The sequence below is a fragment of the Anas acuta genome, chromosome 4 (assembly GCF_963932015.1).
Source record: "Anas acuta chromosome 4, bAnaAcu1.1, whole genome shotgun sequence".
In the NCBI taxonomy this organism is placed as follows: domain Eukaryota; kingdom Metazoa; phylum Chordata; class Aves; order Anseriformes; family Anatidae; genus Anas; species Anas acuta.
Window position 1 is genome coordinate 32,043,043 of NC_088982.1, and position 24,921 is coordinate 32,067,963.

Consider the following 24,921-nt stretch of genomic DNA (forward strand, 5'->3'; position numbering starts at 1 on the left):
TATTTCACATGTGAGAGGGGGCGTTTTGCAAGCAACAGCCCCTCTGGCAAATCTCAGGCACGCCTGTTGCCACCGTGCAGAGGGGACACATGCCCAGACGGTGTATGTTTAGCGGCGGGGCATTTGGAGAAATGAAGTCTATCAAAATATTTTAAAAGCTGGATGAGGGAACAGATGGCTGTGATGAGAGATGATCTGGCTAATGAAACGCGGGTTATCACTGAAACTGAGGAACAGTTGCTCGGGCGCTGTATTTAGCCCGTGTCGCAGCTCTGCGCGCTCCCCGGCCCCTGCCTGCCGCCCCCAGTGCCGAGTGGGCGACGTTTCTCGCCAGGCCCGGCGCCAGCTTCGGCACGGAGTGGAGCAGGACAGGACAACCAGTTGGTACATCTATTTTCAGAGCACACGCGTTTCCCAGGAAGGAAAACAAACGCCGAGCAATTCCTGTTTCTTCCTTCCCTCTGCCTACCCTGCAGAAACAGCCCACCAAAACCATGGCGAGTTCGCCAGGGCTGAATCGCCCCTGAGAGGACTGCGGCGAGAGGGGTTCCCCTTGCTTCTTGCTGAGCTGCCAGGACGCATTCCCCCTGTGTAAATCCTCTGTTTCACACGGAAAGCATCTCCCCTCTGCCGTGGGAAGGAGGTGGACGTGCGGTTTGCTCCCCAGTGGGTTTGGTCCCCAGTGGGAGCACTGATGTGGCTGAGCGTGGACAGGGAACGCCCATGCACCACAAGGCACCGGGAGGAGGAAATATTAATTAATGACAAAGCACAGCTGTAATTTTCAACATTTGTGTGCGTTGGAGCTGGTTGTGGGCTCGCTGCTGGTGCCTTCAGCCCCGCTCCCCACCGGGGTGCTGGCGCTGCCGCCTGAGGGCTGCGGGGCTGCGGCCGCGCCTCATGGCGGGGCCCCGCCTGCCCGGGGCGGGGACGGCACCAGCCCGGCCCCCTCCTTCCCTCCCTGCTTCCCTCCCTGCTTCCCTCCCTGCCTCCTTCCCTGCCTCTTTCCCTGCCTCCCTCCCAGCCTGGGCCGGGGACGGAGCCGCCGCCGCCCTCTCCCCAGGTAGGAGCCTGAGGGGACAGCGCTGAGGGGTCGGGGGGTGCCGGGTGTCCGCCCCTCTGCCCGCCGCGGGCCCCCGCTGGATGGGGTCGGCAGCTCGTGAAATGGGCGAGAAAGTGGCAGGGCTGCTTCCCATCGCGACAGTGTCGCGACAGAGAGCCGCCGCTCTGCCTGGCTGGGGTGCGGGCTGCGGGGTGCGGGCGGCCGCCGCCTTCATCCCCCTGCTTTTGGCTGCGCCGCCGCTCTCCGAAATGTGCCGTGGCCTGGTGCCGGGGCATGCAGGCATCTGCTGTGGCTTGTCATCATCATCACCATCATCACCACCATCATCACCACCATCATCACCATCATCATCACCATCATCACCATCATCATCATCACCATCATCATCATCACCATCATCACCATCATCATCATCATATCACCATGCCGCTTGTGGACGGGCCCTCGAAACGCACCGGCTCCACAGAGCTGAACCGCGCCACTGCCGAGGTGGCCACATCTGCCTCGTCCTCCATCCATGGTTGTGGGCACAAGCAGCCTGAGGACGGGCGAGGTGTGTGTCAGGGGATGCCCGGAGCACGGCTGTGGTGCCGGCACGAGGCTGTGGCAGCCCTGGGAGGGAGTCCGTGGCACCACGGGGTCTGTTGGTTGCTGGAGGCTTTTCTTCTCTGCAGGCTTCAAAAAGCAGAAGAGCAGCGGGTGTGTGCGATTCGCAGACACCTCCCAGATGTGTTTATTTGGGAAAATACAGGCCTGTGGGGATGGCTGGAGTGGTGCTTGGGTTTGGGGTGCTCACATTTGGCATCCCTAGGTGGGGTTGGTGTGGGCCAGCCTCGGGAAGGAGGTGAGGTGGTGTGTAGGGTGTGTAGGCATTTCTGCACCCCGATAACGCAGCGGGCAGCCAAGGAGCCGTGTCCAGGTGCAGAGTGCTGGGTTTAAACCATCCTCCGTGCATGCGGGAACGGCTGAACTTCTCCGGGCACGTGTGGGACATGAGGATGGAGGGCATCAGAAGGTGTCTGCTCCACCTACTGCCTGCGAGCGCTCCCTGGGTGGGTGCAGCAGAGGGTATGTGTGCCCCTGCCTCCACACGGAGCCTGTCTGGAGGGTTTGGGTGGCAGCGACATCCTCCCCCGCTCGTGGAGCGCAGTCTCCCTGCCACCCAGCCCCGTGCCACCTCCCTCTCCCCACGGCAGACAATGCTGGAGTAGCTCAGGAAGGCTGTGATGCCGTGGCAGGGAGGCATGCTGGCATGTGAGGAGCTGTGGTAACCCATTAATGAAGACAAGTGCTCTTTCTGGTGTTCGCTTTTATTGTGAACACGAATCCTTTGTACCTTCCTGAGGGGGAAGAGTAACAAGACCTGCTGTCTCCGAGCTGAAAGAGCTGTGTTACCTCGCTGTAGTCCAACCACCGCAGTAGAAAACAGTTAGCAGCAATTACCTCAGAATAAATGAGGGCTGTGATGGGAGCTAACATCTGCCTGCCTGCTCCCCTGCGGCCAGGACGGGATCGAGGAGCTCAGCTGCACCTACGGGGCACCAGCATTTCGGAACCGTGCTGCCAGGCTGTGGCAGGGACGCTGCCACCTGCCTCAGGATGCCGCTGCGGATTTATGGGCTGCAGAAGAACAAGGCAAGGGCACCGCTCGCAGAGCAGCCGCGGCTGCTGCAGCAGGGGCCGGGGGGAAGCCGCCCTGCCCAGAGCTTTGTGCGTCCTTCAGGGAGGGCGAGGAGCAGAGATGGGGTGAGTGGGAGAACCCAGCCCACCCGCACAGCCGATTCCTTCTGGGCTGCTGCACCGTGACCGGGATCTGTGCGTGCGCCAGGGCTGCCTGCCTTTTATACTGACGTACGTAGTGCTTGCGTGGCTTTGTGCTCTCTGTGTGCAGTTCTTCCTGCTCCCGGGCCGGGGGGGAACTCGTTGGATAGCTTTCCTGCCATTTACGTGGTGTGTGGTTTATCCATGCTTGAGGCTCGGGGTGCAGCGAGCCCCCTGGTGCAGCTCTGTGCCCACAACAGGCAATGCTCAGGGTGCAGGGAAGGTGGCACTGCTGGTGTGCTGCTGCTGCTGCTGCTCTAGGGGAGGGAAAGCAGGCACTGGAGCAGGGAGCCTCGTGTCCTTCACTTTCGGTTTGCATTCCTTGGCGGCGCCGATGCCTGGAGGAGCACTGGCAGAGGACGGCGGAGCACGAGGAGGTATCGGGCTGGGTGTCGGAGAGCACCACGGCGTTCCTGGATCGCATGTGCTGCAGGGACGGCCCCGTGGTCTCAGATCCTCATCCAGCAGGACCTTGCCTGCAGGACGAGTGCTTCCTCCCAGGCGGCGTGCGTGGCATCTGCCCGCACAGCACCGACACACCAGGACCTGGTCCCGTTTCTTGTGCCTCCTCCCGGCAGCGCTCTGGTGCCAGTGCTTGGGCTTGGCTGCCGGAGTGACCTTGTGCGAGCTGCCGAAGGAAAACACCTGGAAAACCACCCCAGCTCCATAGGCGCGTCCGAAAGTCTCCCTGCCACACTCCAGGCTCAACCTAAGGAGGTTGATCTCGGGGTGCTTCGGCACCTGTGGTGCCTTCAGCTGGGTGCTCTTGCTGCTTTCAACATGGGGGGGGGTGAAGGAGCAGGGTGCCCCTGCCCTCTTCCCTTTGTTTTTACTTTGTGCTTTGTTTCTAGCAGGTATGGACGGGAAGAAATGCAGCGTGTGGATGTTTTTGCCTCTTGTGTTCACCCTGTTTACATCGGCCGGATTATGGATAGTGTAAGTTACCTCCCTGGTTATTTGAGATAGCGAGTTAGCCCAGGGCAGCCTGAAGTGCTGCTGCGGTGTGGGCTGTGTCCCAGTAGGAAGTCTTTTGGGGTTTCTTTGTCTTTTAGTTGCTGGGGGGCAGGAAAGACGCACAGCAGGGGCAGGGGCCAGTCTGTGGAGGAGCACATGTGTTTCTTTGAGGTTTTGTGCTCCCCGAGCCAAGCTCCTGACCTTGCCTTCCTCTTGGCATGTGCTGCTGGGAGCCGCCTGAAAACCAAGAGGCACAAACAGAGCTGTTCCCCTTCCCTTTCCAGTAAATGACTCAGCAGAGCTCTGGAAGGAGTACTCGGGCCCCACTTTGGGGCGCAGAGTCCAAATGTGGCCCCATACGGATGGCCCATCAGCAGCTTCGTGCTGACACCTTGCTTTCTTGCCAGCCCTTCTTAACAAAAGACACGAAGCGTGCGTCCCCCTGAGCTGGGCGCTCCCCGGGCACGCAGGCAGACAAGTGCAGCATCAATCCGAGGGCAGTGTGGGATCAGCAGTGGTGCTCAGCCCGAGGGGGGGCTGTATCATAGGTGATGGCTTCGGCCACACGTTGGTGGACATTGTTTTTCAGCAGCAGGGGCAGCTTGAGCTGCTCGTCTGAGCCCTACTGCTGGTAAAACAGCTTTTGTGTGGGAGCAGAGCGAACGTGATGAATCCAAGGCTTCAGATTAAAAATGAAAACGTTTCCCTGGGTGGTTATCTTTAATCCAGCTCAGTTCAGTGACCCTGATTCTCCACCCGGCCATGCAAAACAGGTGTAGCACAAAGACAGGCACACAGCGGGGCTGGGAAAAGAGAGAGCAAAACTGCCTGCTTAAGCAGAGAGAAGGGTTTGCCTCTGGCAGCTCCTGATTTTGCCTGACCTGGTGCCAGTGTGCTTTGAGGCACTCGCTGGGTAGTTGGGGTGGTATTGGGAATAGAAGCCAGAATGAGGTTTTCATCTTCTTTGTTTTTGACAGGTACTTTATAGCAGTGGAAGATAACAAAATTATTGCACTAAATGTACCGGAGAGGTAAGAGGTGGCTGTGGGTTTTACTCTCAATTAGTTGTTTCTACATGATAATTAAACGATAAAAGCTAAATGGGAAAGAAAATCTTGAATCTTGGTTCCTGTGCACTTCTGTCTCGTAGGCAGCCTGGTTCCAAAAGACCACCTTACATAAGGTGAGTGCGTGATTTCCTCCCAATTCCTGCTCTGATTAACAGTTGTTATTTGTGCGTCTCTGCCACCCCGGAGTTACAACAACGTGCTTTGTGTTTTCAAAGTATTGCAGGTGACGCTCCTCCTGCGAGCTGCGTGTTTAGCCAAGTCATGAACATGGCAGCATTTCTAGGTAGGAACCACAAGGAGAATGCTTCTTTCTCTCTCAGAATGGGTTGTGAGAAGTCTCTGGGACAGAGCAGTATCCGAGATGTATTGTTCTTGGGTAGGCTGATGTGAAATCTTTTAAGCTGTGATTGCTACTGATTAGGCCAGGATTGTTTTGTCTTCAGCTGTAGAAAGACAGCACGAGGCTGGATGCATTTGAGATGCATTGGTTTCTGATTTATCCTCACATTTTTAATTATCTCAGCCTTGAATCAATTGTGACTCTTTTTCCCTGTGTGTTGGATTTCTGGTATTTGCTGCACATGTGAGATAATGGCATGGGGATGCTGGGAAGTGCAGAAACTGACTGTGCAAAATATTGCCTGTGCCAGACTCTCCCCACCCCACCTCTTCCCAAAATCCAGCACTGAAACAATCCAAGCTGACTGGCTTTTTCCAGTAGCAGATGTAAGAGTGAAGCATCACGAACAGGAGTACCTGAAATGTACAAACGCTGGCAAAAGATACCTGCATGAGGCCCTTAAAACTGTTTATTACCTACACTTTGACTTATGTTGAAGAAATGATCCCAAACTTAAACGGGCCAATAAGTCATTATTTTAACTTGGAATCGCTGTTCTTTAGTAGCACTTGCATTTATCTTTTCCCTATATGGGACACTTTTTTGGTTTTCCCTATATGGGACAGATGTTGGTGGCACCTCCTGCTCAGTGCAGGGAGGTCACACCGAGCGAGCCACCTCGCCTCCTCTCTTCCTTCCTCAGCGCTTGTCGTCGCTGTCCTGCGCTTCATCCAGCTGAAGCCGAAGGTGCTGAACCCGTGGCTGAACGTCAGCGGCCTGGTGGCACTGTGCTTGGCCTCATTTGGGATGACCTTACTGGGCAACTTTCAGGTATGGGTCTGCGTCGTGAGCTCCTGCAGGCTGAGAGGATTTGCCCGACTCCTTGAATTATACATGCCTGGCTGCACCCCAGCCCTCCTGGTACCTGCTCTGCCACCTCTGTCTGCCCCTAAAGGGGCTCCGGCAATGCGTGGAGATGAAGGGACACGATTTTTCATGTATTTCACACACGCCTGACCTGCTGAGAGCCAGCGCAGGGAGCCTCCTGAACCTCCCGAGCCCTGGGGTTTGGTGCAGATGGCCGTGGGTGATCAGACTGAGCTGGAAGTTTGCAGCTGCATCTGTGCTAGCAGATGCACAGCTGCCCGTGCAGAGCTGGCAGGCTCTTAATGTCCTTCACCCCAAGCTATGTTGGTGAAATCCATCTCCTGCTTCTCCTCAGACTGGCCACGAGAGGGATGCGGCAGAGAAACGCTGCCTGTCCCCCTGGTGTGATGGGGGCCTGGCTGAGGTCCCTGTAATTCCCCACCCGTTCCTCAACACAATTGTTACAAACAATGGAGCTGTCAGCTCCACAGCCTGCTCGGTGGGGCGTACACCGGCATCACCAGGCTGTGTCTGTCAGTGAAAATCAAGGCGGTACAGCCAGTGGGATACGTGGGTGTCCCTGTCCTGCCGCTGTCCTGATGCCCTGCCTCTTCCCGGGAGGCAGGTACAGGGCCCCAGCTGCCGGGAACTGGGAATGGTCAGGGCTGCAGATTCTCAACTGCCTCTGTAGGAAGGGAGCTGGCTTTCCTGCTGATACAGGGGAAAATGCCTATTCTGTGAGGGGTGAGCAGCAGTTTGGGTTGCGGAGCAATTGCTGGAACGTTGTGTCATCCACACAGTTTTCTCTTTTTTGTCTTTGTTTTTGAACGAGGTGTGAGCTCACTTGGTCATTCTGGACCTCTTTCTAACTCCACATCCCAAGCCAAAAACTTGTAGGTTTGCTTTTTTTGTGAGAGATCCCCAGGCAGGAGCTGCGAGGCCTTCGTAAGAACCACATCTAGGTGTGAGAAGGACATCTTTATTGTGGGGACTAGGCACAAGGAAGCAGTTCCTACATCTTGTTCCTTTTTTTCTCCCCCTCAGAGCAAATGCTCGTTCTTGAAGAGTGGATATTTTGAGCCAGTCATGATTATAAATTTTTGGACTAATAATCCATTCCTTGTTAGCTGTGTTCTTTCTTAGATCTTGTGCCAACCCATGAAAGCATATGGTAATGAGATTTTAGTCTGTGTTTTTCCCTGCCTGACTGCAGAGCTGAATGTGGCATTAAGTCACATTGCTAGAAAATTACAGATGGGATGTTTTGGAGGGAGGTGAAGGCTACAAGCCCCGTGCGGTGCAGGCTGCCTTGGGACAAACAGCTCTATCCTATTTTTGCATCTACCATCATTTGAACCTGCCCTTTCTGGAGGGAAAAAAAAAAACACAAACAGGGTAGGGAGGAGAGGTTGGTTCAATCTCCTCTGTCCCACCCCGGCAGCAACCCAGGGTAGCTAGCAGATGGCTCCTGTTTGGTCCAGGCAGTCACTGTTCTGTTTCCCCCCAGCTTTCCAACGATGAGGAGATCCACAACGTGGGTACATCGCTGACCTTTGGCTTCGGGACTCTGGCGTGCTGGATCCAGTCTGCCCTCACCCTCAAGATCAACCTGAAGAACGAGGGGCGGAAAGTGGGGATCCCACGCGTTGCCCTGTCGGCCAGCATCACCCTCTGCGTGGTGCTCTGTATCCTTTGGGCCTGCTCTGTGGCAGGCTGGGTATGGTGGTGTCCGACTCTCCTTGTTCGTTTTGCCACCTCTGTTTTACAGGGACGCACTGCTTCTCTGATGGGCTGGGTCAGCTGTCAGCCTGGTGGCTCTGATGGTCTCATTTTATTATCTTCCTGTTGGCTTTCTCCCATCCTGGCTGGTATCTCTGCTCCCACAGGCTTTCCCAGGATGTTTTCCTTGACCTACCTCTTCCAGATTTCATCCTGATGGCTCAGGGCATCCACATGCACGCTGCCAGGATCCAGTGGGGCCTGGTGATGTGCTTCCTGTGCTACTTCGGCACGTTTGCGGTGGAGTTCAGGCACTACAGATTCGAGATCGTTTGCTCCGAGTACCAGGAAAACTTTCTGAGCTTTTCTGAGAGCTTGTCGGAAGCCTCCGAGTACCAGACAGATCAGGTGTAGCCGGTCCTCTGGCAGGGGGGAGGGAGGCAGGCGCGGTCCCATGGTTCGACATGACCTCATTTACACTTGTTTTGATGAGTTTGTTTTCCACGTGCAATCATGATCGTATTGCCAAAGGGCTCGGAGAGTGGCTGCCTCATGAAGAGCCACACAAAAGCAGCTGCCTGCTGGAAAGAGGGTTCTCTCTGAGCCGCGGTGCCAGAGAGCACGAGGTGTTTGATCCGTGCTGCCAGGGACTTTGCCAGCAGCTCTGTCGCGCTCTTGATGCTGAAGATGTTCAAGGCCAGTCCTTGCAATGCCCTTCCGAGGTGGGCACGGCTCCTGCAAAGGAGATGAAGGAAACAAACCTCTCTGGGCACAGGGTCTTCAGATGTGGCTGCACTTTTCATGTCTTACTGCGTTGTTTTCTCGGCTGCTGAGCTGACAGGCGCGACCTGGGAGCGTAAGAACGGTAGCTGTTTCTTCTGGACTGGAAATCCAACCCAAAGGGACTGGCGCTACTGGCAAGCAGGTGGGGCCTTTCCTCCGTCCTGGGAAGGAGCTGAGGGCACAGCGGGGCTGGGTGACACCACGCTGCCACCAGGTGTCCTGGCAGCAGGGAGGACTGCGGTGCCCAGGCCCGAGGGCGCTGTGCAAGGTGCGGTGTTAGGGACACCACAGTGGGGACCGGTGGAAGCAAGGTGCTGAAGTACGACGGGAATGGCTGTATGCGCTGAAAATGACCCAGAAGAGGCTGCTCTTTTAAGTGTTTAGTGTATCCACTACATATCGTGTCATGTTTTAAAAGCTTTTTTTTTTTTTTTGGGTTGTTCGCAGAGGGGGAAAAACCTTGTGTTCAAGACTGAGCTTGCCTGCAGTGCAAAGGGAATCACTGCAGGTGGATTTTATGGGGCAGAGGGTGGCTGGTTGTTTGTTTTTTTTCGGTCCTTATGCACTTAGAAGTCAAACTTCAGACACACTTCAGCCCTGCGTGGGATCCAAACCTCTCCACGTGGCCAGTTTTCCAGAGAGGGCTTGCAAGGTACTTGCCCTGAGTGCTGCCCTGGGGGCTGGGGACCTCGGCCTGAGGATGGCAGGTGCTGGATGGAACCTGCACAACCATGCGAGCCTCTCCCTCCCTGGGGACATGGAGCTAACCAGACCTTTTCTCAGAGCTGAGTCACCAAAAGCAAGAGCAGCTTTGCTGTGCCCTCCAGGTGGAGCTTGAATTCAAAGGCTGAGGGAAATATAACTGGAAACTTCCAAGATGGTCTGTGGGCAAAGAGAAAGCAGGAGCCCAAAGCCTGTATCCGAAAACCCCTGAGCCTGGGAAGGCTGCTGGGTTGGCCAAGCAGGGGATGGATGGGAGACGTTTTCCATTTTCCTCAGCCTCTCCTGAACTGACATGAGGCATCTCATCACCCCTGCGGGAAGAGAAGGAGGAATGCAGGTGGTGGTGAGAGGCATCTGAAGGTGAGCTCTGACCACCCCGTGGCGTTTCGGGCAGAAACAGGAAGGGCATGAGGCTGTACAGTGCTCTGCAGAGCCCAATCCGGCACAGAGAAATGGCCAAAAAAAAATTGTGTCTAAACCAGCATAAAGGGAGAGTTCAGCCAGCCCCCTCCTTGATCTTCCTTGGGCCAAAAGCCGCGCTCAGGGAGGGAGGCGCTGAGGCTGCGTGTCGTCCCCCGACACACGGGATGCAGAGGGAGCACAGAGCAGTGCTTTAAGTGTGTTTTACTGTAAATAGTCCACTGTAGGGGTTTTTTCCTAAACCAATTACTACTTTCAGTTTATCATTTTATATTTTGTAATAATTTTAACAAGGAAAACATGAGATGATGTTTGTGATTCGTTTTTCCTTTTCCTATATGCAATCCAAACTGAACTTCAGGTTTTTGGTGATAACTCTGTACATTTCTTACCGTATTTCTAAAAGCACATTTCAGTACGACTCGATGACAAGCGATATACACCGAAACACGAACACTAAATAAAGTGCTTTTATGGAGAAAGTGAGTTTTATTTTTGTCCCCTATCCCATGCATAGCTTTATGAGGGCGAAGGCAAAACAGAACGTGTTCACACCATCACGATGCAGATTAACACTCCACAAAGCCAGGGACTATTCAGCCATGCAGGCACGCTGATTGTAAGGCTGCTAATTAGCAGGCTCTTTCTACGAGGAAGATCCCGCAGCCCAGAGAGGCAGTCGGACTCAGAGCTGCCACCACGAGCGTCTGAAGGGCAGTGCTGGGATGAGGTGGTTTCCTCCCCCAAAGCTTTTCTTGCTCGTTCTCCACGCCGCAGCCTCAGCAGGGACAGCTGTGGATGTGCAGCAGGGCTCGGGGAGGCGGCACGCACTTATTTGCTAGTCTGCCCTGGCCATTTTGTTGCCAAAGCCACGAGGGCAACCTCTGGCGCAGCCGCAGAGTAAGCAGCAAGTGCCTCTGCCACTGCATGGCTTAACCTTGCCGCAGCTCTCGCCAAGTCCCTGCTGAAATCAACAGACCAGGGGTGGCGAAAGCAGAAGAAAAAAAACAAAGTATTTAAAAAAACAAAGCACTAAAACAATTGCCTGTAGGTGCTGGGCTCACTGATGACAGATAGCAAGGCTAAACACTGGAACAGTAAACACAGTGAAAGCAAAGATGTGTTTTTATTGGCTACGTGAGGAAAAGCTCCATGACCACTGCTATAAATTGGCACGATTTAGGTAGGGTGGGTGAAAAGATCTGGGGGTTAATTCTCCTTAAATACAGCAGGATATGGCCCTCGACAGCAGCTGTTTGCCAAGGGCTGCTCACAGCTGAGCCATGCTATGCTGCGTGGTGCCACCTCTGAGGAGGAGCCCACCACTTAGCACCAAGGGAGAGGCTTCAGAACCGCAGCCAAGCGGGTGTCTGGGCTCAGCTGGTGGGATCCTGCAGCCCAACACCACCCGGCAGCAGCGTGGGGTGGCTCCAGAATTTAGTTTTTAAGGAATGTAATTTTTGCTGTTTGCTCTGCTTGGTCCCCAGGCTGGCTGTTTGAGCAGCACCCCGATGCAAGGCATGCTGTTCTGTACCTAGGACCTGCTGTGGGTGGCTGCAGCCAAGATTTAAGTCACTCCTGGTCTAAAGAGCTTGCCTGCACCAAGGGCTGGCTTCCTCCATGGCAGCCAAAATGTCCTGCAGAAGGAACCCCACACCGTACTTCCCATCCATACCTGCACTAGCCGTGGGTCCGATACATGACGTGGGTTTGATAGTAAATTCTGATTAAGGACAGTTATCACCTAAAGTTACACGAGGACAATTCAGCTGGAGCACAGCCTTTTCTTTTCTGCGCGCGCTGCTCTCCCTAAGTGGAGGAAGGCAGGAAAAGTTCAGTGAAGGACGAGATGAGGCTGTAATAGGATTTCTCATCGTCCGTCAGTCCTGCGTTGCCAGGCCTGATCACCACAGCCACGTGCGTGTCCGCTTCCTCGGCCGCGTTCGCTTCTGAAACAGAGAGGGGGAGCGTGGAGATGTGCTCAGGGCCTTCTCCACACGAGGGCCCTTAAGGCATGGAGAGCCCCTAAAATGTATTCTCGGAGGCTGAGCCTGACAGAGCCGCGTTTGCACGTGGCGCTGCAGGGCTCTGGAGACCGAGCGGCTCCTGGCTGACCTCCTGTGGGCGACTGCAGCTGTGGCGTAAGGCGAGGGGATGGAGCTGGGATCTACATTTTCCTGCTGCTGTGTGCAACGTGAGCGGCAGACAGCACCCAGCACTGGGCATGCCACGTGGCAGCAGACATTGTCTGTTCCCAGGGGAAGCCAAGCAGGGCCGAGAGAACTACTGACCCCGTTGGTAAATGGGGCACGCCAACAGCTTCAGCAAAGGCTCTGCTGTAAGATTCTCTCCTTGCTTCCTGGGGCAAGGGCAGGTTTCCTACCTGACCTATTTTCTCTCAGTGCTATCCTGCTGCTGTTTGAGAGCCTGAACGCTGAAGGAAGGAGCATGGCAGCGGCCAGGTGGATGCCCCAGACATGAGGTGGTCTGCAGGGTTTATGGGGTGCTTGTGACAGGGTGGCAGCGTGGGGTCCCCCTCCCGTGAGAGCCAGAGGGGCTGGCAGGCCGCCTACCTCGAGGGACGTCGGTCAGGAAGAGGATGTTGTTAGTGGCGCATCCGATACTCGCGGCGATCCTCCGGTAGCTCTCGCTTTCTACCTTGGGGCCTATTTTGGTATCAAAGTGGCCATCAAAGAGCTGGAAGACAAGAGGAAAACCGAGGCAGTTGCTGGATGCTGCAAAGAGCAGAGCTACAGCTCGCTGCTGAGCGGTGATTCCTCTCCTTCCTGCTGCAGTGACGGCAGCTTCAGCCTCACGGCTCAGCCTGTTTTTTTTTTTTTCCTGCAGGACTTGCCCCAGCAGGGACTGCCCCAGGCAGAGGGGATTTGTGTGGCACAGGTTTCAGATTTTTTCCATCTGAAACTTGGCTGACAAAAGCGTTACAGCAAGAGCAGTCCTGGGAAGGGACTGCTCTGCAGGCGGAGAAGCTGCAGGGAAGACGATAAGTTTATCTACCTCTAGGATATCACCTTCTGTAGAGTATCCGAACAGAAGCTTCTGGGCTTCGACGCTGCCCGAGGAGTAGATGTAGACCTTCATGCCGGCTTCCCTCCACTTCCTGATGGCTGGCACCACGTCCTCGAAGACTCTGAAGCAGAACGGGGCGGGAGGTGAGGACAAAGCCAGAGACACCTGGGGACACACCTTGAGCACTGTTCCCAAAAGGGACTTTGTTTTAAAGGGCCTGAGGAGTTGGGACTCCCAACAGCTGCACAAGGAGGTGCGGGATGGAGAGCTGTGCAGCCTTGTGGCAACCAGCTGGCCCCTTCCTCTCCAATTTCTCAGCCATATGGTCACTGCCTTGCTGTGTTTATTCAAGAAATACAATAAAAAACCCAACTTGTTCACTTTTTTTATGGCTACTCATTAGGGGTGTCTGGTACCAGATGAAAATATTGCGAGGCTGCTGTACAGCACCTGCAAACCTCACTCCTTGGATGCTGCCAGGCAGCAAAGCTAAACCCACAGATTTTGGGCCACTTTGAGATAATTCTCCCTGTTTATAAAAGAAACCTCAGGATGGCTGTGCCTCTTGACTCACTGTTCTGTTTTGTGCTGCTTTCTCTGGTGGACGTTTACATTTTTGGTTGAGCTACTCTTCCTCATTCTCGCCTTGAGAAAACACTTCATGAACAGAAGGGTTTATTTTGCTTCCTGAGGAATCTGAAATGTGTGGTTTTAATGCGCAGTATCTCCGGGCATAAACAAGGAGATTGGCCTTAACTCCCGTGGTCCCTACTTCTGCACCCTGGTGTTGTGGCTGAGCCGTAAAGAAGAGCCCGAAGGCAGTAAGACGTGGAAAGGCAGAAAATGCCCAGGAAAGCGGCAACGCAGGAAGGGAACAGCAGGAGGGACCTCACCCCCAGGCAGCCGAGGTCGAGGTCGCTACTCCTGCCATCCCGCCTCGTTGTGGGCTCGCTCCAAGACACAATCGCAACTCAGGGCTCAGATTAAGCCCAGCAGGGCTGCATTTCACCGCCCACGGGCACCCAGCGGCCGCAGAGCTGTGTCTCGGGGCTACTCACTCTCCTTTCACCTGCCCCGTGGTGTAGGCCGCCCGCCAGATGTGCCCCTGCAGCTGCTTGAGCGCCGTGCTCTTCCTGTCCAGGGCCATCTGCCACAGCACGTTGTCCACCACAGCCTGGATCACCCTCTCCAGCTCCTCGTCCCCGTTCCCGCTCTCCACCGGGATGGGCACGGCCCCCTCCAGCCCGGCGTCCTCCTGGGCCTGCGGGGAGGCGAAGAAGAAGGGTGGGGGGTGGACGGGTTTTTGGGGTGGGGGGGACCCGCAGCCTCGCACCACGTGTGGCGGGGGCACGGCGCGGCGTGTGGCGGCCCCACCTGCTTCCTCAGCAGCCCCACGTCCCGCTGGCACTCCTCCTCCTCCCAGTGGGCGCGCAGGTAGGCCCCCACGTTGTCCCTCACGTAGGGGAACAGGGTCTCCTGCCGGCACACCGCGCCCTCAGCCCGAAAATACGCCCGGGTGGACACAAAGCTAAGATCCCCCCAAACGCACCCATGCTGCTGGAACCCTCCAAAATCTCTCACAACCTCCCAAACCCGCCCAAACCACTAAAACCCACACTTACCCCCCCCCCAAACCACCCAGAGCACCAAAATCTGCCCAAACTGCTAAAGCCCACAGCCACCAAGCTGCTCCAAAGGGCCAAAAAGCTCCCATATCACCGACCCCCCCATCAACCAAACCCCCCTCAAATTGATAAAACCCACCTAAATCACTAAAAACCCCAAACCCACCCACATCACTAAAACCCACCCAAATCACTTAATATCCCCCAAACCCACCCACATCGCTAAAACCCACCAACCCCCCTCCCACATTGCTAAAACCCACCGAAATCACTTAAACCCCCCAAAACCCCCCAAACCTCCCCATATCGCTAAAACGCCCCAAAATCACTTAAAACCCCCCAAACCCACCCAAACCACAAAAAAACACCAAAATCACTTAAAACCCACCCAAATCACTTAAAGCCCCCAAAGCCCCCCAAACCCACCCTAATCACTTAAAACCCCCAAGCCCCCCAAACCCATCCACATTGCTAAAACCCACCAAAATCACTAAAACCCACCGAAACCCCCCAAACCCACCCACATCGCTAAAACCCGCCCAAACCACTAAAACCCACCGAAATCACTTAACACCCCCCAAACCCACCCATATTGCTAAAACCCACCAAATCCTCTTAAACCCCTCAAAACCCACAACCCCCCCAAACCTCGCCAAACTGCTAAAACCCACCAAAATCACTTAACCCCCCAAATCCCCCAAACCTCCCCATATCACTAAAACCCCCCAAAACCACTTAACCCCCCAAAACCCACAAACCCCTCCAAACTGCTAAAACACCCCAAAACCACCCCAAAACCACTTAAACCCCCCAAACCCACACACATTGCTAAAACCCACCCAAACCACTAAAACCCCCCAAACCCCCAAACCCACCCAAATCACTAAAACCCCCCAAAATCACTTAAAACCCCCCAAACCCACTCACATCACTAAAACCCACCAAAACCACTTAAAGCCCCCAAAACCCCCAAACCATTCCCACATTGCTAAAACCCCCCAAACCCAAAACCCACCCAAACCACTAAAACCCCCAAACCCCCCAACATTGCTAAAACCCACCCAAACCACTAAAACCCCCCAAACCCCCAAACCCACCCAAACCACTAAAACCCCCCAAACCCCCAAACCCACCCAAACCACTAAAACCCAACGAAATCACTTAAAACCCCCAAAACCCCGCAAATCGCTAAAACCCACCAAAACCCCCAAAACCCCCAAACCTCCCCATATCACTAAAACCCCCCAAAACACTTAACCCCCCAAAACCCCCCAAACCCCCCTAAATCACTAAACCCCCCCAACCCCCCCTAAAACCCCCCAGCCCCCCCCAAATCCCTAAAATCCCCCAAAACCCCCAAACCCCCCTGCACCCCCCAACCCCCCCACACACCCCTGCACCCCCCCAATCCTCTCCACCGCCCCCATCCCCCCGGGAGCCGCCATCCCCGCGGTGCACCTTGACGAAGGCGATGGGGGTGGTGGTGCCCTCCACGTCCAGCAGGATGGCGCGCACCCCGGCCGGCACCGCCAGCACGCCCATGGCGGCGGCGGGGAGCGGGGCGCGGGGGGTGCGATGCGGGCGGGCGCCGCTGGGGGGCGCTGTTGGGCGGCGGGCGGCGGGCGGCGCTGATTGGCTGGCGCCGCGGGTATATAAGGGCGGGGCGGGCGGCGCCCGGCTCTCTTCCGCCGCCATTTTGCGCGCCGAGCGGGTCTCCGCCGAGCCTCTCCCCCCTCGCTGCAGCCCCCCCGCCATGGAGGACGCCCCCGAGATGAGCGGCGGCCCCGAGGAGTTCGCCGAGGGCTCCAAGATCAACGCCAGCAAGAACCAGCAGGACGACGGGTACGGGCGGGGGGGCGGCGGCCGCCGGTAGCAGCGCCCCCCCCCCCTCACCTCACGGCCCTCCCGCCTCATGCGGGGGGGGGGGGGGCGTTGTGGGGACGGGGCGGGGCCTGGTGAGGAGGGGCGGGGCTATACCGGAGGGGGCGGGGCTGCGGGTGTCAATCAGGCTGAACGACGTCCGGGATAGCCAATGGGAGCGCGGGGTGCCCGCGTTAAGCCCGCCCCCTCGATCCCCTTAGGAAGATGTTCATCGGCGGGCTGAGCTGGGACACCAGCAAGAAGGACCTGACCGAGTACTTGTCGCGCTTCGGAGAGGTCGTGGACTGCACCATCAAGACCGATCCAGTGACCGGGCGCTCCCGCGGCTTCGGCTTCGTGCTCTTCAAGGACGCGGCCAGCGTGGAGAAGGTGCGTGGGGCAGGCATGGCGCCCACACTGCTTATCTGCCACATACCTGGCGGGATGGGGTGTGGTGGCTGCCTCCCTGCTCAGACCATCTTCCCTTAGGTGCTGGAGCTGAAGGAGCACAAGCTGGACGGGAAGCTGATAGACCCCAAGAGAGCAAAAGCCCTCAAGGGGAAGGAGCCGCCCAAAAAGGTGTTTGTTGGCGGGCTGAGCCCGGATACGTCGGAAGAACAGATCAAGGAGTACTTCGGTGCTTTTGGCGAGGTACGGGGGAGCAGTGTGCTGACAAAAAGCTTTCAAGTGAGCGCTGTCCCTGTCTTAAGAGTGAGCAGGGTCTCTCCTTAAAATAAGAAAGCATCTCTCTCTGTAGTTGTGAAAAGTCTGCATCTGTCAATAGCTCCTACTGGTGTGGTAGGCTAGCTGCAGCTGTCAGTAGCTGTTACAGCTGTAGCTGTGGTAGTTCCCCTGATGCAACCTTCTGACCCTGCAGCTGAATGTCTGTAGCAGCTGGTTCTGACCATGGTCAGGTAATCCCACCATTATGAGTGCAACTAGTTATTACTGCTAAAACTAGTGAGATAACCTCTGAAAGCTCTTCTTAAGCATGGGTGTTGGACTGATAAATAGTTCTGGTAGCACAAAAAGTTGGTTGCAGATGGCACGTAATTGACATATACTTGTAATTTCAGATTGAGAACATTGAGCTTCCCATGGACACCAAGACGAATGAAAGGAGGGGTTTCTGCTTTATTACATACACGGATGAAGAGCCAGTCAAGAAGCTACTAGAAAGCAGATACCATCAAATTGGTTCAGGCAAGGTAGGGATGCTGTCTTTGCAAGCTTGTGACACAGGCACTCTGTTGGCTTCCCTGAAAGCAGCTGACAGAAGAGTCTTGATGTCCTTTCTGAGCATACGGATTTCTGTCTTAACAGTGTGAGATCAAAGTAGCACAGCCCAAAGAGGTGTACAGGCAACAGCAGCAGCAACAGAAAGGAGGAAAAAGCAATGCGTCTGGTGGACGAGGTGGTGGAAGGGGGCGTGGACGGGGTGAGTAGTTTGGATACTGGAATTCTTGTACATGTATTGAAGATCAAGGTGTTCGCAGCTATGTACAGTTTTTGGGTTGCATGTGGAACTTGTGTTTAAGAATAAGCCTCTTAGTAAATCTGGTAGATTCAATTTTGGTGGTTGTAATAGTTTTTGGAAGCTAGCAAATCTTGGCTTGCATTGAAGCAGTCGAAGAGCAAGTGAGATGCAGGATGTTCTTTAGTAGACCTACTTTCCATGGTCTACCTCAATGCAGTGTGCAGTTGTCCTTTTGTGTGAAGAGATGCACTGTTGGTCTTCTCCTGGGTGAGAAATCATGCTGGTTAAAGGGGCAGTCATTTGCTACCCCTTGGAAAGAGGAGACAAGCCAGCAGTTGTTGCAGGTTGTTGCATGTCAGGTTTCAAAAGTCAAGCAGCCCCAAGTAATGCGTTAAAGTCTTTCGTGTGTTATAACTTGGTTCACTTAATTGTTGTAAAAAGAGAAGGATTATGGTATGTGCTGCTGTTGTACATGCCTTGGCTTTGTTTTGTTTTCTTTGTTTTCTGCTGGATTGTTTATGAGCATGGCTTGCGTGCTCTTTCTCCTAATGTTTTCATGGCTGATTGTGTCTTAAAACATCTGAAAGCAAATGATTTTTTTAGGAAATGATTTTTCCTGTGTTGGTAGGCAAGAGGGTTCTTGAAAGTAATAGTTCTGACACTGAAAAATTGCAAGTAAAAGTGCCCTACCAGAGGAGTGAGAAGTTAGCCAACTTAACAAATTGTATGTTTGTTTTCAGGTCAGGGACAAAACTGGAATCAAGGATTTAATAACTATTATGATCAAGGATATGGAAACTACAATAGCGCTTACAGTGATCAAAGCTACAGTGGCTATGGAGGATATGACTACTCCGGGTACAACTATCCCAATTATGGATATGGGCCGGGATACACAGATTACAGTGGTAAATAATTTAAATCTCCTTCAAGATAACAATTGCATGGATCTTGAAATGGATCTTACTCCAAAGGCAGCATGGCTTGAGAAAGAGTAGACCTCTCTGGGGTGGTGTCCTGTACAGGAGGACAAGAGATGGATGAGTAGAATGTTAATTTTCATGGCGTTTCCCCCTTTGTTTTCATGTTCAGGTCAGCAAAGCACGTATGGAAAAGCATCCCGTGGTGGCGGCAATCACCAAAACAACTACCAGCCATACTAAAGCAGTACCTAGTCCTTGAGGAAACAGGTGTGTACATGAGCGCGAGGTCCACTCGAAGTATGCCTAATCTAATTTAAAGATCAATAGACAAATGAAGAGTAAAATCTTGCGTAGCGTGACTTTTTTCTTTAATTAAACTTTTTTGTTAACTTAAAATACTTTTTTTTAAAACCAGCTTTGCCTACCGTGTCTATAGATCTTTAACTTTGTAAAAATGTGACTTTATCTTCTTTAGTACTTCAGAAAAACATAAGAGTTTTTCTGTTTTGTGTTGTGTACCAGGTGGTCTAGAGGAATAATTAAACTTATTAGAAGTATTAACAGGTAAAGTACTGAAATGGGTACAACTTAAGGAAAACAAGAATGTTGTCTTCTAACTCTGACATTATACCTTGTTTGTACCCGCCAGCGGGAACTTCATTGCAGGCCGTGTGTCACCCTGACCACGTCTATCTCTGGGGTCGCACGTTGCAGGCAGAGCGCAAGGCATACACCAGAAAACGCTGTCCTGTGGTATGGTCTCTTCCAACTTCATGTACCAGCGTAAAGATTAAAGTGGAAAACTTCAGACTTTGGCTTCTTTTTTTAATCTTTTTGGAGATTTAAGTGTCTTAACTTAAATGGTTTTTTACAGGAGTTAAAGTACATAAATGCCTTTACAGCTTAATCATTTGGTCTTCTGTTTAGTGTTGTATTTCAATTGTGGAACCTCATTTTAAGTGTGCATTGTTTAAGATTTAATGCTTGCTTTTTTCTTTTTATAGCTAATAGTGAAATCTGCAAACCAAAACGAACTTTTAAATCTGGAAAGACATTAAAGATCATATGCACGTGGACTGTTGGAAGTAAAATGAGATCTGATTTGCCTTTGCGCAGCTGCTGCTGAGGCGGATAAGCACATGATTGGGAAACCCCTTCTTGGCGGTGTTTCCACTGGAAAACCTGATTCAGAGCCTGATTGACCATAAAATTGGGATATGTGTAGTTCCGGAACAGCTTCCCGAATGGGCCAAGTGGCTAGATTTGGGAAGACAAATTTTTGATGGGTAACAAAACCTTGTGTTACCTTAGGAAATATGCATATGATCTTTAACAGTGACGAAAGGAATATATAGAAGACTTAAAGCAGTTCATGAAAATGGACCTTTTAACGATTCTTGTAGTACCTTGCGGAGTTCTGACATGCATTTTGTCTTGGTTTTTTAGGTGGAGATGCTGCAGCAAAGCCATCTTGCAGAGCATTGTGTGCGAGCGGAGGGTGGTCTTCGTGAGAGGAAATGACTATTTTGTAAAAGACTTTTAGTGTACGACACACAACTGTGTCCAACTGTATATAGCGGCCGGCTAGTTTTCTTTTATGGTTTTTACTTTCTTTTTGCCATTCATGTTATGACACAACGTGGACGTGTGTTTATACAAACTTTTATTTGTATAATTCCATGTTAGAGGATTCTCTAATAAACGCTTCCCCAAGTGAACGTGGTCCTGACATTGGCTGTGGAGTGAGGTGCGTGTGGTTACGTATAACCTGATTTTTTTTTTTCCCTTCTGTGGAGGGGCAGGAGCAGTGCTGGACAGGTGGAGAAAGGTGGGTGTGCACACAGGTGTACTGCAGCTGCTGTTTTAAGAAAAAGTAAGGATGGAGAAGAGTATTTAGAGGAGGGGAGTAGTTTTTTGGGAAAAAAACTACTGTTTTAAGGGAGGAGACTGTTGTGGCTGTGGAGGAGGCTTTGTCTTTAGAGCTGAAGCGCCAACTGTTCCCCCGCAGACCCAACTTGTGTTTGTGACTGAGGGAAGGGGACTGAGGGCTGAAGGCAGTGCTTCCCTGCCCTCGCAGGGCACTATATCCTCAAAAAGCCAGCCTCCCCCCGCCGTGAGCGTGTTTCCAGCCTTCCTCCCGTCCCCGTTCCCCTCAGGGCTCCCTGAGGCGGGCCGGGCGCCGCCATGGCGTCACGTGGCGCGGGGCTCCTTCCGCCCGCCATTTTAGGCTGTGTCGGCGGCGGCGCCATTAAGACGAGAGGGCGGCGGGCGGACGGCTCGGGCCGGGGGCCGCCAGCGGGGCGGGCGCCATGTCGGAGCAGCACTTCGCCCTGGACGCGGCCGGCGGCGGGGGCGGCCCGGCCGAGCAGGCGGAGCAGCCCGAGGGGCTGGCGGGGGCCGGCGCGGGGGGCGCAGACGGGGCTGGAGGCGGCGGCGGGGGCGAGTCGGAGGGAGCCAAGATCGACGCCAGCAAGAACGAGGAGGACGAGGGGTGAGCGGGGGGAAAACGGCGCCGGGGGAGCGCCAGGCTGCGAGCCAGCCTCGGCCGCTGCCTGTGAAAAGAGGGGCAGGGGCTGTGGGGCTGGGGGCTGCAGCGCCGTGAGGTGGGCTCTCCTCAGGGAGCTCATGAGGCAAGAGTGATTTTTTTCAGGTAGAAAATACACAAAAAAACAGCTAAAGGAGCAGGAGCTGCGTGTGTCCTGTCAGGACTTGCCTTTTGTAATGAGCCCGGGTGCTGCTGACAGCGCGGGGACGCGGTTGTGTTGAGCGCCTTCCCGGTGCTGCTGGGAGCCTGGATGTTACCCTCGCTGCTTCCTACCCCAAGTGCCTCGCTTTAATTCTGTCACCGTTTTTGTATTTGTTCTACCTTTGCCTCTCCAAGGGTTGCATGAGGACATGGGCTTGTTTTTGAGTCAGCGCAGCCCCTCAGGAGTTGTCCCTGCGGGGATGTGGGGCACTGAGCGTGCTGTGGGGTGCCTCAGCCTGTGGGTGAGTTCAGCCTAACAGAGAGAGCAGTGCTTGACCTGCCACTTGTTGGTAACGCTGGGTGGGAAACTGCTCTTGACAGCTCTGGGAGGCAGAGGGAGGACAGTGTGCTCTCAGCAGGTGCTGGATGGAGGTACGATCCCTTTATGTTATGATTCCTTTACGTTAGGAATTGGAGACGGGATTTCCAGCAACAGAGTGCACCCTCAAGTTTTCCCAGGTGCAGTCCTTGTACTTCAGCTATCCCGGAGTTGGCAGCTGCTGGGAAACATCCCAGTCAGGCAGCTGGAGAAGGGCCACAGCCAGCCACCGCTTCTGTGTATGCTCAGTTTAGCCACGTCCGAAGCTTGAAAGCTTGGGCCAGTGCCCTTCTGGTGACCTGTTTTGGGAAAACGTGCACTGATGTGACTTGGACCAGCCAAGCCGTGGTTTGGGAAGGACGCGTGTTTTGCTAGCTTTTGGCAGTACGGTGGCACAGCTCGTAATTGTCATTTGTGGTCCTGTGGGTGTCGTAGCCTGGCTTTGGCCTCAGTTTTGCAGTGGAGCTGAAAAACTTTTGCTGTAGCAGAAAGCTGAAGCAGTTAGGTTTTGCTGCTCCATGGCTGCAGTCACATATTTGGTTTTTGCACGGTGCTGGGGAAATCCTTCAGAAGGGCGTGAATTTCAAACTCCTGGTTTGGGTCTCGCAGGGTGTTGTAGTTTGTGTGAATTGCTCTGCTGACAGCTGTAAGAGGGATGTTTCCTATGGCACGTAGCCCGTGTGCGTTCTGCAGGAACTGCTCCAGTATCAGTGTCTCCCATGTGTCAGAAACACGATGCTGCACCCTCGGCGTGTGTTGTGCTTTGCTGCTTAGAAAAAACACACAACAACAAACAGGACGACTCGTAATGATGCCAGGCTTTCTTTGGGTGACTGGACCCTGCAGGTCGGAGGCTGCTGTTTTACCAGCACGGTCCGTTTGTTCGTGTCACTCCCGAAAACAGGAAGAGGTCACTGAGGTGGGGCAGCCAGTGCTTTTTGGAGAAAGAGAGCTGGAACTAGCGGGAGAGGTGAATAAAGGTGGTGGTGGGGGTGCTCCTGTTGATAGACGGAAAAACTTTACGTGGAAACAGATGAAGCTTCAGAAGCCTGCTGTGTCTGGAGATTTGAGACGATTGTCAGAGGCTGAGCCTTCCTGTTTGTTTCATAAGAGCACAGCCGGTTAACGAGGCTTGGGGTGAGTTCAGATGAGCAGCCTGGGTTTGGGAGGGCTGGACCTGTGGGAGCAGGGATGGCCGCGTGCGTGCGGCACGTGCAGGAGATGGAAGCGCACCCGGGTGCTTGTGCAGGTCGGCCGAAAACGGTGCGTGGCGTTGTGAAATACGTCGGCAGAGCTGTGGAGAGAACGTTTTGACACATCTCAGTGGATCGTATCTTTTGGTTCTGAGCCTGGCACGAAATCTTCTTTATCAGCATTAGAAGAGATCATCGCAGAACGAATCCTCTCCGAATGAGAGCATCAGCCTCGTGCCTGATGGCTGGGGCATTGCGTTCCTGCGCTCGTTGGCTCGATTTTCAGTTGATGCAAGTCATCAAGCATTTCCTTCAGTGGTGCCTGAGTTTTTTGTGCCACTCGGCTGTTTCCAGACGGTCATGGTTTGGATCCAAGCTTCCAGCGTGCTTGTATAATCACAAGTCATGAGTAAAGCTGCCTTTCGTACCCGTTTGCCCAGCGGCACTGCTCCTGTAAACAGTCTGCAGGGAAGTTGTTCTGGGGATTGGTTTGGAGTATGCCAGCTGTTTATATCCCGTTTTGGGGAGGAAAAGTTAGCTTTGAGCATCCAGTGCTTAGCTTTTTTACACCTTTTTGAGGGAGCAGACTCGACTACACTTCTTTATTTGTTTTTTGGTGTACTTGTGCTGGCATGTGTGCATTCCGGGAGAGTGTGTCAGTGCTCCTGGGTACCCGTGCTGCCTTACACACATACTGGTCCTGCGTCTGCTTCACAAACAGCTGTTAACCCTGTGGGTTAAGCCTGTGGGCCACTAGCAGTGGGGTTGCAAGGAGGTAGCAGTACAGCTTCGCATCACTCCTTGTGGCTTCTTGGGGCAGCGACATAAACAACTGCAGCGGAAGGTTGCGCAGAGCTGCTGCAAGCCTCTATCTGTTCTGGCCAGGATCGTTCCAGCAGCGTGTCGAAAAGTGCAGGGCCGCCTGGGGTGTCACTGATAAAGCCCTGCTACTCCTCACGTGAGGTAGCCGAGCTCGTGAAGCTTGATGGCGTGGGATCTTAGGTGAAGTGTCTTAACGGGCTGACCTTCTTGTCTCCACAGGAAGATGTTCATTGGCGGCCTCAGCTGGGACACTACAAAGAAAGACCTGAAGGACTACTTCTCTAAATTCGGTGAAGTGGTAGACTGCACTCTGAAGTTAGACCCCATCACTGGGCGATCGAGAGGCTTCGGCTTTGTGCTCTTCAAAGAATCGGAGAGCGTCGATAAGGTAGAGTTAATGTAATCAAATGGCAACTTAAATTGGAGTCCGCAAAGGTGCAGCACTCAGGTGACTGCACACACAGCTGTTTGCACGTGATCTGCTATGGGTGATTTTGGGATGCAGCCTATTTAAGATGCTGTTTATGGAGATGTTCTTTTCCCACACTGTCTTAGTTGTGCCGCAGTGGCTGGGAGCAGCAGATGAAACCCTTCTTTACTTTATGAGGTGTAAGGAGGGGAGGAGGGGATTGTGCAGTGCTTTCTAGGAAATGTTACGTCCATAGTTCCTTGGGCGATAAGTGGATGCAGGTTATTCCTTAAAGGCTTTAGCAGAACTGTCTGTGTCAGCGGACAGTGATCAAAATCAAGGAACGGTTTGGGTTTGTGGAACAGATAATCATTGGAATAAAAATATTGCAACTGAAGTGCTAGCATTACCAAAGCTCAAGGATGAATTAGCTGAACCTTGCTCAAAACTGCAGTGAAACGTTTAGCTTGAACTGTGAATAAGGTCTTGTTTTAATTTTCCCCAGGTCATGGACCAGAAAGAACACAAGCTGAATGGGAAGGTCATTGATCCTAAAAGAGCTAAAGCCATGAAAACAAAAGAACCCGTCAAAAAGATTTTTGTTGGGGGCTTATCTCCAGACACACCCGAAGAGAAAATAAGGGAATACTTTGGAGGATTTGGTGAGGTACGTGGCAAAATAAGTTGCTCTGTCTTCATAAATTCAGTAATTAAGGACAGCCCCCAAATGCAGTCTCATTTGAAGCTACAGTGAGCTTAA

General features: G+C 53.5%; 4 protein-coding genes across 12 annotated transcripts in view; 3 read left to right on the forward strand and 1 right to left on the reverse strand.

The window, feature by feature from the left end:
• Window positions 1–814: 814 nt before the first annotated feature.
• Window positions 815–10,242, forward strand: TMEM150C (transmembrane protein 150C). Of its 4 annotated transcripts, none has more exons than XM_068680579.1 (8): window positions 815–1,063; window positions 3,736–3,820; window positions 4,816–4,869; window positions 4,989–5,021; window positions 5,124–5,191; window positions 5,952–6,079; window positions 7,623–7,800; window positions 8,040–10,242. In XM_068680579.1, the coding sequence occupies exons 1-8, from the start codon at window positions 901–903 to the stop codon at window positions 8,246–8,248; spliced, it is 918 nt and encodes a 305-aa protein (XP_068536680.1). In that variant the 5' UTR covers window positions 815–900; the 3' UTR covers window positions 8,249–10,242. The 4 variants fall into 4 exon arrangements, with proteins under 4 accessions (XP_068536680.1, XP_068536681.1, XP_068536682.1 ...); XM_068680580.1 differs by having other exon boundaries at window positions 816–1,063; window positions 3,739–3,820; XM_068680581.1 differs by lacking the exon at window positions 815–1,063 and adding an exon at window positions 1,151–3,261.
• A 625-nt stretch (window positions 10,243–10,867) lies between these two features.
• ENOPH1 (enolase-phosphatase 1) lies at window positions 10,868–16,016 on the reverse strand. 2 transcript variants are annotated; one of them, XM_068680576.1, is made up of 6 exons: window positions 15,871–16,016; window positions 14,162–14,263; window positions 13,846–14,048; window positions 12,776–12,908; window positions 12,334–12,457; window positions 10,868–11,709 (listed from the first exon to the last, which is right to left on the reverse strand). In XM_068680576.1, exons 1-6 carry the CDS (start codon window positions 15,952–15,954, stop codon window positions 11,570–11,572), a joined length of 786 nt encoding a protein of 261 aa, XP_068536677.1. In that variant the 5' UTR covers window positions 15,955–16,016; the 3' UTR covers window positions 10,868–11,569. The 2 variants fall into 2 exon arrangements, with proteins under 2 accessions (XP_068536677.1, XP_068536678.1); XM_068680577.1 differs by lacking the exon at window positions 14,162–14,263 and having other exon boundaries at window positions 15,871–16,012.
• A 65-nt stretch (window positions 16,017–16,081) lies between these two features.
• Window positions 16,082–20,390, forward strand: HNRNPDL (heterogeneous nuclear ribonucleoprotein D like). 3 transcript variants are annotated; one of them, XR_011096036.1, is made up of 9 exons: window positions 16,082–16,254; window positions 16,494–16,662; window positions 16,762–16,923; window positions 17,349–17,480; window positions 17,596–17,710; window positions 18,490–18,657; window positions 18,842–18,939; window positions 19,195–19,425; window positions 20,119–20,390. XR_011096036.1 is itself a non-coding variant. In XM_068680583.1 (8 exons), the coding sequence occupies exons 1-7, from the start codon at window positions 16,166–16,168 to the stop codon at window positions 18,910–18,912; spliced, it is 906 nt and encodes a 301-aa protein (XP_068536684.1). In that variant the 5' UTR covers window positions 16,083–16,165; the 3' UTR covers window positions 18,913–18,939; window positions 20,119–20,390. The 3 variants fall into 3 exon arrangements, 1 of the variants encoding a protein (XP_068536684.1); XR_011096035.1 differs by having other exon boundaries at window positions 19,322–19,425; XM_068680583.1 differs by lacking the exon at window positions 19,195–19,425 and having other exon boundaries at window positions 16,083–16,254.
• Window positions 20,391–20,901: 511 nt separating this feature from the next.
• HNRNPD (heterogeneous nuclear ribonucleoprotein D) overlaps window positions 20,902–24,921 on the forward strand; it is an 8,683-nt gene continuing 4,663 nt past the window's right edge. For 2 of the 3 annotated variants that reach the window (XR_011096038.1, XR_011096039.1), the window contains exons 1-3: window positions 20,902–21,163; window positions 23,972–24,140; window positions 24,667–24,828. Coding sequence is in view for 1 of the 3 variants with exons in the window: in XM_068680606.1 (XP_068536707.1) it covers window positions 20,982–21,163; window positions 23,972–24,140; window positions 24,667–24,828 (513 nt within the window). In the remaining 2 variants the exon portion in view is untranslated. The remainder of the gene's footprint in view (window positions 21,164–23,971; window positions 24,141–24,666; window positions 24,829–24,921) is intronic. The other variant, XM_068680606.1, reaches the window with a different exon arrangement.

Coding starts and splice junctions, on each gene's coding strand:
- TMEM150C (XM_068680579.1), top strand. CDS start 901: ATGGCGGGGCCCCGCCTGCCCGGGGCGGGGACGGCACCAGCCCGGCCC. Junction 1,064..3,735: donor CGCCGCCGCCCTCTCCCCAG/GTAGGAGCCTGA, acceptor CTTTGTTTCTAG/CAGGTATGGACGGGAAGAAA. Junction 5,192..5,951: donor GAACATGGCAGCATTTCTAG/GTAGGAACCACA, acceptor TTCCTTCCTCAG/CGCTTGTCGTCGCTGTCCTG.
- ENOPH1 (XM_068680576.1), bottom strand. CDS start 15,954: ATGGGCGTGCTGGCGGTGCCGGCCGGGGTGCGCGCCATCCTGCTGGAC. Junction 14,264..15,870: donor CCCCCATCGCCTTCGTCAAG/GTGCACCGCGGG, acceptor GTGTGCCGGCAG/GAGACCCTGTTCCCCTACGT. Junction 14,049..14,161: donor TGGGGCTGCTGAGGAAGCAG/GTGGGGCCGCCA, acceptor GCCTCCCCGCAG/GCCCAGGAGGACGCCGGGCT.
- HNRNPDL (XM_068680583.1), top strand. CDS start 16,166: ATGGAGGACGCCCCCGAGATGAGCGGCGGCCCCGAGGAGTTCGCCGAG. Junction 17,711..18,489: donor TGGAAGGGGGCGTGGACGGG/GTGAGTAGTTTG, acceptor GTTTGTTTTCAG/GTCAGGGACAAAACTGGAAT. Junction 18,658..18,841: donor GGGATACACAGATTACAGTG/GTAAATAATTTA, acceptor TTTCATGTTCAG/GTCAGCAAAGCACGTATGGA.